General features: G+C 38.1%; 1 protein-coding gene across 11 annotated transcripts in view; it reads right to left on the bottom strand.

The window, feature by feature from the left end:
• Positions 1-940: 940 nt before the first annotated feature.
• SIPA1L2 (signal induced proliferation associated 1 like 2) overlaps positions 941-10916 on the bottom strand; it is a 119793-nt gene continuing 109817 nt past the window's right edge. For 8 of the 11 annotated variants that reach the window (XM_089529913.1, XM_089529916.1, XM_089529914.1 and 5 more), the window contains 4 exons: positions 9013-9066; positions 8016-8133; positions 4900-4981; positions 941-2127 (listed from right to left, as the gene is read on the bottom strand). In XM_089529913.1, coding sequence (XP_089386039.1) covers positions 1981-2127; positions 4900-4981; positions 8016-8133; positions 9013-9066 — 401 coding nt within the window. In that variant the 3' untranslated portion in view covers positions 941-1980. The remainder of the gene's footprint in view (positions 2128-4899; positions 4982-8015; positions 8134-9012; positions 9067-10916) is intronic. The other 3 variants (XM_089529915.1, XM_089529922.1, XM_089529925.1) reach the window with 1 other exon arrangement.

Raw genomic sequence — 10916 nt, 5'->3', positions numbered from 1 at the left:
GCATTTTGTGCCCAGGATGGTGTTCTGCTACTGCTGATTTTTCTGGCTGACCCAGTCTGCAGTGTCTCTCATGTTCCTTGACTCGTGTTTGGACACTGCATTTGGTGGTCCCTACGTAGACTTGTCTGCAGCTGCATGGTATACGATAAACTCTTGTGGCTGTGAGAGGGTCTCTCCTGTCCTTCGCTGAGCGCACCATTTGCTGGATTTTCTTGGTCAGTTCGTAAACCATTTGGAGGTTGTGCTTCTTCAGCACTTTGCCTATTCTGTGACTCTTTTGATGTATGGTAGAAATACCTTCCCTTTGGGTGGTTGCTTGTCTTCACTCCTCTGGGTTTTTCTGGGTCTGGCAGCTCTTCTGATGTCTTAGTGGAATAACCATTTGTCCATAGAGTCTGGTCTAGGTACTTCAATTCATCTTCCAAGAAATGGGGTTCGCAGATGCGTTTTGCCCGGTCTACCAGTGTTTTTATTGTGCTTATTTTTTGTCCTGAGTGATGGTTGGAATTCTTCTGCAGGTATCTGTCTGTATGTGTAGGATTTCTGTATACTGTGTGGCCCAAACTTTGGCTCGGTTGGATCACACACCTATGAATCTTTACTCAGGCGTATACTGTGCTCCAACAGTAAGGCATGGGGTTGTAGCCTTATTATTATTACGTTTATTTATATAGCGCCATAGGCTTTACAAAGCACTTTACAGCCTTAATGGTTAGGTTCTATTTTACAGATGCAATCCACAGTTGTTACTGTATTCAATATGGTAAATCAGAAATGAGTTTGAGCCATGCTTTGTCTGGAATTCAGATGCATGTACTATATGCATAGCTCAGCCTTTTCTTTTGAAATGATAACTAAACATAATACATTTGGTGAGAATAAAATGAATAGTCGCTTTTTTGTGGTTGGTATTTTTAACATTTATTTAAAAAAGCAAAATGTATGTTCATTTCAAATGAAACAGTTAAAAATGTTAAAGCATACAAACACAAATTGTGTCCTAGCAGCATCCAATTGTTAGACTTTTCTAGAATTCTGCAGTGCCACTTCGGCAAGCTAAAATACACTGTAGCTTGCAACTTACTGTCCTCACCATAGTGCAGATAAAACAAAAGCTTTATAAAATTAACAGGTTAAATAAGCTTAAATAAAGGTGTTAAATACATGTCACTCACTCAGAGCTTCTGTACAAAGATAAACAAATCTGGCATTTTACAAATGATTGGCTGGCTTGCATCACGTATGGTTTGAATAGTTAAGTCTCTCTATAACCTTAACTGAACACGAACTATACAAAAGTCATTGACACAGGAGTGAACTGACAGGTGAGCCATGTACAAGGCATGTTTATCTTTAGGGGGAAATAAGAGAACACTTGTTGAAATTCAGGCACCATTTTCCCCACAAATAAATAATTCCTAATATATCTGCATCCAAACTAGTGTTGTTTAACTCATCAGCAATAATTTTTATAAACACAGTTTTGTGACTATTCAATTCTACCTCCATTCTTATTGCTATGACAATGTGACCGTGGAAGTATCTACTGTACATACAAAAAATAGAGCACCTTTAAACATGAAAGTATATGCCTAGTTATTTATTTTTATCTTACAACCCAATCTACCATAAATTGCTTTAGTATCTTCACTGGAACACCTGAAATATAGAAATTAAAACTGAACGTACTATTTTCCAGGCCGGCCCAAGCCAGAAGTATACTCTAAAATGTCTAAAATGACACCAGAAATTGTACATTCATTTTCACAAAAACAAATGCCTGCCATCCATTCTCTGTTTGATTCAGATGAATATGAAGATAATTCCTAACAGTCCATAGTCTTGTTAAAGGAGTAGGGTTAGGCAGAGATTATAGCAGAAAATGTAAAATGGATTGTGAACACAGTGAAATTATATTAGGCTAATTCAAAATTACTGGTGCTCTAGGGCTCCAACAGTATTTTTGCAGGCACTCATACATTAGGACTTCTTGTCTATTGTATTGAAAAACCATTCTGTAAATTTTCTTAGCTGAGCAGCTGCTGTTTGTGATTCCTCCTGAAGTCTCATGTTATCTTGTCTCAAATGCTGAACTTCAGCTTGGAGAACAGCTTTGTCTTGTTTTTCCTAGACCACAGAGAAAATAGGTTAAATGGTGCACAAAGTACTTATTTTGGTATCTCATGTTTCTGAGTGAGCTAAAAGGCCTCTGTTGACTTAAAATCCTATTCACAATGATGGCACTGGAACTCTAAACTGAATCCCCAAATTTGTTTCATCTGCTCTTTTAGCTTTGCAAAACTAATGAACTTGTATAACAATATTCCTGTAACATAGCTATAACAATAAGATACACTGCAGCACACTTCATAATAAGAAATCTCACCGCAAAAGATATAAACCAACTATTTTTAGAGTTATCCATCAGATGAAGGTGGGAGGACACTGCCTTAAAAATGCTTGCAAACAAAACAAAAGGCAACAAGTTGAACTGCATTGGCATCTACCAATTAAGTACTGAACAGTGCTGCACAAAATTATCATATTCACAACTGGGATTGGAATTAGTATATAAGATCTGAGAATGGCTTCTGAATACACAGGGATTGATTTCATCAAGAAGTCCAGGGTCTTGTGCCATGTCAAATAAATATCTAGCAGCAGACACAGTTTAGTAGCATTGCTTCTGTCACTGCAGCACATCCTAAAAGTTGCTCTGGAGGGCTGAAAAAAAATCTTTTGCAGCAGGTTTCCAGTACTGTGGAATGCCCCAGTGTTACCACTAATGCTACACTGGATGTGCTACTACTCCATGTGCTCTATATCTCAGGTTTAACATAATCACATTGCTAAACAGGCATGCCAGAATTACAATAAATCACATTATGTACAAACTAACTTTTGCAATGCCTAATTCATTCTGTAAACTTCAACACAAGAGACTAAACAGACTGAAAGGACTAATTACTGTACAATACAATGAAATATAAACCATTATGCACTGATGCCTTAATATTTCAAAATGTAGGAAGGGTAATACTACCTAATTTGCCAATGCATTATCAGAAAATGGGACTTTTGATATTAACCTTTTATTACGTTTAACAAATCACTGGCAAAAATTTCAGCAGTGCAAGAAGAGTCAAGCAAGACAGCAGTCTTGACAATTCTTGTCAGAAAACCCTCTTAAGCTCAAAGTGGAGGAAAGACAGTTTCAGATGGTTAAATGTCTGGGTAAGCAGATATAAATGATTTTGGGTAGGCACTACTACAGTTAGTGTTGGTGTCAGTCACATTTTTTGTTAAAGGTATTCTATAGTTGGACCACCATAATCAAGAAGCCCTTCTTTACTGACACATAATGCGCCTAAAGTGGAGAAAGGCCTCTCCATAATTATATCTGAAAAGGAAGAACACAAGGAGTGCTAATCCCCATTCTTACTTGACTTTGCACATTATTTCCTCTGTTCAGAGGAAAGCCTTTAAGAAGATTGGTGGTTGGTGAGGGGAAGGTTTTGCAGCCTTCCCACATATGCACTGCCTTTGTTCTAAAACAGAAATACAGATTTCCATTCCATGCACGATTGAATGGCATCTAAATATAATCAGTGGGGTCTACCACCATCACATATAATTTAAGCCTTATACCTGAGGCCACATTGGTAGAGGGATAAAACCTTCCAGAAGACACACTAAACTCAGAGTGCTTTTGAAAAAGCAGACATGTACCTTTTCAGTGAAGATTAGGCAATTGTACCTTGCAGTTGTGCACTAAAATAATTTTTATAAGGAGATCTTATATAAGAGGGATAAACTGAAAGTGTCATAAAACATTAGACTTGCAAACTTTGAACATAGTCTGGCTAGTCATTTGTGTGTTACACACATTTATCAGGACTTTCAGACTTGACTCATGTTGAATTGCTATTTCTTTCTTAATATTGGTACAGTAATACAATTATTCATGAATTACTTAAGGGAAAAGGGCATTCTAACTGTTTCATGCATACCACTGGAGTTAAATTATAAAACCAGTGCTGTGGTTTGAGCATTGCACTACTACTCTGGAGAATGGGATCTGAATCTCTGTTTAGCAATGGAAATCCATTGGTTGACTTTGGATATGTCATACACTTTCAGCCTCAAAGGAAGGCAAAGGCAAATCCCCTCTGAACAAATCTTGCCAAAAAACTCGTGACAGGTTCACTTTAGGGTTGCCATAAGTTGGAAATGACAAAGGCACACAACAAGAATTTCTGAAGCTCAGAGTTGATTAATTCACATTATTTGACTCAAGCAAATCCAGGTCAAAACAAGTTATGTTGTCGCCTACTTACCAAATCTTGGAAAGCTACTGAGGGTTGGGTGCTACAGCTCCCAGAATCTCTCAGCTACCATGCCCACTAGGATTCTGGGAGTTCCAAAAAGTAACTTTTTCTAGCTCTGGTACTTAATGGACCATATATTTTCTCCACAGGTTAGTATAATTGCTCCTGTTCTTAGTGGATTTCCATCCTCTTGCATAGTTACTTGAGATCCATTTTCCCCCCAGGAGATGTACACACTGGAGAAACAACCAAATTTGAAAGCAGAGCTACTATTCAACCTTTAAATTAAAAAATAAAAGGCTAAGTACATCTCCCAAGGATCTAATTTGATACTGAGGTATATAGTGCTGGTAGAGGGTTTTTTTTAACCCCTTCCTTCCAGTTGGCTTTTTCTTATGTGAATCATGTTGCCTTCACTGCCATTCTGCTATTTGTCCAATGTGATTAACATACCAATTTTATAAGAGTACAGATTGCAAGTAGTATGTGACCTGTTGTGTTGGTCTCAGACAGAAATCTTACATATATTGATGCATTAAGAGAGACATTCTATTTTGTTAAATATGTTTACCTTCCGAAGATCAGTTTGCAACTGACGAAGGATCACTTCCAATTGGTTTACTTTTCCAGTCAAGGTGGTAGGACTATCCTCCCTATAAAATTAAATGGTGTTTTGCAGTTATTTCAGAATTCCATACAAAATGCAGAGGACAAAGAAGCATTAGACATAATGGCTGCAAAAAAGAGATACAAATAGTTATTCAGATACTAGCCTAGTCACATGATGGTTAAAGTATTGCAAGGTTTTACAAGTTAAGATTAAATGTCAACAAACAGAAGTGGCATATCATTCTTAAGATGAAACTGAAAGTTTATGGCCCCATACAGACAGGCCAAAATAAAGCTGCTTCGGGTCTCTTTGAAGGTATGCTGTTTAAATGATGCATGCATCATAAGAGTCCAGAAGCTGCGCCAAAGCCATGCTCCAGTCTTAAGGACTGGAGCGTGGCTTTGCTTTGGCTTCCAGACTCTTAGGATGACTGCATCATTTAAACAGCATACCTCCAAAGTGACCCGAAACAGCTTTATTTTGGCCTGTCTGTACAGGTCCTATGTTAAGTAGTGCAATGAATACTAGGTGCTTGTTACAAGGGACACTCACAGTTATGCAAAGTCAGATGAAATATCAATATAAGCAGTTCATGGTTTTGGACAAAACCAGTAAGCAAGTAAACCAGCATTTAATAAAACAGTTCAGAAAATAATTATCATCCTAATTTTAATTCTGCTGAGAAGAAAATTAAATTCAAACAAGTTTGTTCTCATTGAAATACTATGGAAATGTGTTAGAATTTGCCAGGAGGGTGTCAGGATTTAGGATAAAGAACTAATTTCAATTTCTTATTTTCTCATTTTTGAAACTAAAGAGTTAAAAAGAAATTTTAAAGTGGACAAACTCTTATATTAAAGCCTTCCTACCTATTATTACTCTTCTCCAATCAGGCTTTGGATAGTTGTTTCCAATATCTCTCGTACTTTGGCGCTGTGTTTTTGTTGTGTGTCTTCACGTCGTTTCCAACTTATGATGACCTATTGTGGCGTTTTCTTGGCAAGATTTGTTCAGAGATGGTTTGCCTTTGCCCTTCTCTAAGGCTGAGACAGTGTGACTTGCCCATGGTCACCCAGTGAGTTTACATGGCTGAATGGGGATTCAAGCCCAGGTCTCCAGAATCATAGTCCAACATTCAAAGCACTACAACACGCTGGCTCAGCATGTTATACCAGGTTATCATCAAAAAGAACTCTTATGTCAGAAATAAAAATTTTGCACAGCTATGAAGACAGAATAAGTCCAGGTTTATTTCTATTAAGAATAGTTTATTCTAATGAAGAATATGAGAAGAAAACATTGTTAGGTAATACACAAAAATGGGAGGTATACAGAATGGTCACATTAAGAAAAGTGTTAAAGATAAGAATTATAAATACAGTAGGCCCTTGGAATCTGCGCACTTGCGATTGTCAGATCCCAGAATCCATGGATGGCAAGCTCGCATGGGGGACAGAAGAGGAGGAACAGGTGGAGGAGGAGGAAGAAGAAGAGGAGGAGGGAAAAGTGGAGGAGAGAAGAAGTTGAGGGAGGAAAAAGAGGAGGAGGAAGAGGAGGAAGAACCAGCAGAGGGAAGAGGTGGAAGAAGGAGGAAGAGGAGGAAAAACCGACAGTGGAATGAAAAGAGCCAGTGGAGAGAAGAGTGGCGGAGGGAGGAGGAAGAGCTGGTGGAAGGAAGAGGAGGAAGAAGAGGAGGAGGAGGAGGGAGGAAATGGCAAGGGGGAAAGGCACAGGAGGAAGAGGAGAAGAAGGAACAGCAGGCGAAGGGAGAAGAAAGAGAGAGCAGTGAGAGTGGCAAGGCAGGCTTTGGGTGGCCAGGGAGGCATAGCCACACCACCATTGAGAACAATGAGACTTGAGCATCCATGGATTTCCATATCCAGAAGTGGATCCAGAATGGATCCCCTGCAGATACCAAAGGCTGACTGTATTTATTGAAAAATTGGGAACTACTGTGCTGTAGTGGTTTGAGTGTTGAACTAGGACTCTGAAGATAAAGGTTTGAATTCCCGCTTGGCCATGAAGACCCACTGGATGACCCTGGGCAAGTCAAACTCAGCCTCAGAGGAAGGCAATGGCAAACCTCATCTGAACAAATTTTGTACACTGGAAGCTGCACCGGAAAAAAAACATTGTGTGCCCCGGAAGAAATAATGGGGTGGCCATGAGCACGAGCCCCATTACTTCTAATGGGGCTTGAGCATATGCTTTTTCCTCTTAAGCGGGGGGGGGGGGGGGAACGGATCCCCCGCGTAAGGGAAGGTCCCATTGTACTAATTTCATTCCCCAAAGCATTCCATGGATTTAGCCTATCTTCAAGGGTTACGTTGGTGGTGACAAAAGAAAAGGGAAAGTTACCTCACTAGGTAACTATTGGCCAGTCTCCAATCTCCCCATTCTAAGTAAATTCCTAAAACAATTCCAGGTTTCCTTGAATGAAAGAGATCCATTCCAATCTGGGTTCAGCCCCTGGCCGCCTTAGTGGATGACTTTGGGTGGTGCTGAGAGGCTGTGGTTCAGCCTTTTTGGTCATTACCCTGTGGGGTTCTACAGGAGCCAATGCTATTCCCTGGGTTTTTTAATATCTACATGAAGCCACTGGGAGAGATCATCTAGAACTTTAGGGATTGGTGCCAGATCTGTCTCTCTTTTACAACAAATAAATAATAAATACACTGTTTTTGAAGCATACTTTGGTTACTGATGTTTCTAATTTCTTTGGTCAAGGAGTAAAAATAATCAAGGGCATAGTAACAGTATTAAAACACAAGCATATACAAACAAAAAATAAGAGCAGAGCAGAACTGGGGATCAAACATCATCCTGCAACAAATCTGTAGGAACATATGATAGAGCTTTCTAACATTAGTACCTAAAGGAGAGGAGACAAAATGCAGTGGTCATGCTTGTGCACATGTCACTGGGCTTCAGATGTCTTGTATTTATATGGCAAGCTGTACAGACAGTAATTTAAAAAAAGCATTCCATTCGTCACACTATCTGAGGCTAGGTGTACTTCCTAGACACTATCCCTACTGTAAAGGAAGGGTCTTGCAGAGGGAAACTGATTTACATACCCATTAGCATCAATGAAATCTTTTCCACTTGTTGGGCTTGCACCCAAGGCTTGATTACTCTCCAAACTCTGCACATGTTGCATGTCGTTCAGGGTGCAAAATGATGCTACCCTTTGATCTGAAAAGGCAAATATATAAAGAAACATCTAAAATAAGCTGATTTACAAAATATACTTTCAACATACAAAATGTATCTGGATGCACAGTCAAATAAGAAAGTATCTGCATCATATAACATCCCATCCCCGGTCATCTGGATTTCTATTATAGACTGTACAGCCTCAGTTTAATCAGGGAAAAATATTTTCATGGTTTGCTTCTAATTTAGTTTTGTCTAAATATACAGAATAACTGAGACTGTGACCAGCTTTGAGCAAATTAATAGGAAAGGCAAGCGTCTCATACAGGAAAAAATGCATAATTCCATAAAAAGCTATGGAATCCATTATAGCAGAGAGCATGTGCTGTGCTACTTTACTCCAATAAAATAAAATGTTTACCTGTAGGTCTTGAAGCCCCAAACCTTAGTGCTAGCATTAGGACCTTTATCATGGGTTTATTAATTTTGACATAGAAAGTAAATTGCTTAGTCTTTCAAGTACTTCTTTTCCCTAATATTCACAGAATACATGCTCGACGTATTTGGGAACTTACTTTCTTCACTGAAGGACATGCAGTGTGGCATACAAAAATATATTTAGTGTTTAAAGACAGCATATGCCACACACAAATTGATATATAAAGCATGAGTAAACCACACTTTGAGCTTTTTCCATGCAAAAGATTTATGCTAGAACAATAGGAATAATTCCTTTATCTGTAGACTGAGCTCAGACTTCAATATAGTCCACAATTTTTTTATTGGTCCTGGACATAACATGCCTGTCATTTCATAAAGGCCCAAAGCTTGCATATAACCATGCAACCGTGCAAACATATAAAAGCATAACGATATATTCAAAAAATTAAGATTCAACTGTTAACCCCAAATCATCACCTAGAAACGCAGTGTGATGACAGACTGGCCCAAGTTCTTCGTCAGAGTCAAAATCTGAAATAAGATTTAGAATGTTCCTATAAACAACACAATCCACCAAACTAACTTGGAATACTGTATTTGTTACCCATCTGAGAGACAAAGTTTGTAGAATATTACTTAACATCAAATAATATTAATTCTTATGGTGAGGTCTTTTAAAAATTTTTTCATGAATCCACCATATTAAATTTATCAATGAAATATATTGTTCATTAAAAGATAATGAAAAAAAATCAAACATCAGTTAAAACAGCTGCAAAATGGGCAAATTAAGATATGGCATTGGAAAAGCTGCTCCATCATTCTCAGGTGTTGACGATTATTTTAATCAATGTAAACCTATTTTCTGTCAAATTTCCAAGCTGTAACAGGAAGAACAATCTCTTGCTAAATAAATCTTTACTTCTACTTTGGGACCAATCTGCTTTTGAACAGCAGTTAAGGCAAGGCTGTTAAGGCAAGAGAATGATTTCACACTTCAGTAGCATACAGTCATGATGACAATACAACAGAATGAAGAATTTCAAAAAGTGGGTTTGCTGTATCTAAAAGACAAAGTAGCCACAGTATAGAAAAATGCCATACTATGTATTAAAGGATAAGGGAGCAGAAGTAAAACTACCAATTGACACCTAGTTACCATTTCTATCTTTAGATTTAAATTTTTATTTACATATAATAAGTAAATAGAGTAACATTTTGCTATTTTTTACTTGTTCACAATCAGGAAGATACAGGAGCTACTAGTTTGTAAAACCAAGTTTATCTAAAAAAGAGGCTAAGGCTACAGTCCTACCAAATCTTGGAAGGACCAGCTTTCCCCTTTGAGGTCAAAGACGGCAGAAACTGTGGAAAAACTCCAGTCTTCAATCTGCCCTCCTGCTATCACAGATCATTCAGTAGCTCTTGTCTCCCTCATTCTGGAGCTCGGATGGAGGGCGGGGGGATTATGTGGCTCTGGGCATGGAAGGGGCAGAGTATCCCCTGACATTATCTGAAGTATACTCAAGATAATAGATGAACTATCCAAACTCTCCCAGCCTTCTGGAATGTCCTCAACATGGAGAAAGATTTTTGTCTCGATCTGTTATCCCTCCACTGCTCACATCAGAAAGGAGTGGCAAATACCACTCCTCTCTTCCTTCTCTCCTGCCATGCCAGCAGAAACCTCTCAAAGCTTTATCACTTGGAGCACTCTGACCCTGGAGATCTCCAACACAACAAAAGGGTTGACCTGCAATTTTATTATTCCCTGTAATTCCATTTTTCATTATTATCAAAATGAGCAAGTATCCATTTTGATGTACTTATTGATGTTCTAAAACAATCTAGTAGTGAGTTAAAACAACTATTGTAATATGATGTCAAGAAGCATAGTAAAATGCAATACTAAGATATGCTTGATTGTGACATGACATTATGTCATGTCCTGGAGACTGGATATAAAACAATGTTCTATTCCTAATGAATGTTTCCATTTATTTTATTTATTCATGGATTTTCAGAAAGACTGACATGATAAATTACTGTAGACATCTGAGTACTAGGTAGAAAATGTAAAGGATTATATGTGAAGGTACCATTTTATTGATTGATTTGATTTGATTTATATTCGGCCTTTCTCCACACAGAATCCAAGGCAGTCAAACTTTTAATGATTTGTTAAATAAGAACAACATGACAAGTGTATAGGATATATGTGGTGGTATCACGAGGTGGAAACAATAATGCAATGGAAGACAGCAATAAAGACAAAGAAAAGAAGAGAAAAGGACGAAAGAGATAGTTTAGATATGCTACAACAGCATTTTAAATACTTTTCTGGAAGGATGCAATAGAAGTGTTTTTAAACATTAAAGAGA

Source organism: Sceloporus occidentalis, unplaced genomic scaffold (assembly GCF_023333645.1).
Source record: "Sceloporus occidentalis isolate IW3139 unplaced genomic scaffold, rSceOcc1.0.p SCAF_6, whole genome shotgun sequence".
NCBI lineage: Eukaryota > Metazoa > Chordata > Lepidosauria > Squamata > Phrynosomatidae > Sceloporus > Sceloporus occidentalis.
Note: the sequence above shows the minus strand (reverse complement) of the source record. Positions and strands in the feature narration are given on the sequence as shown.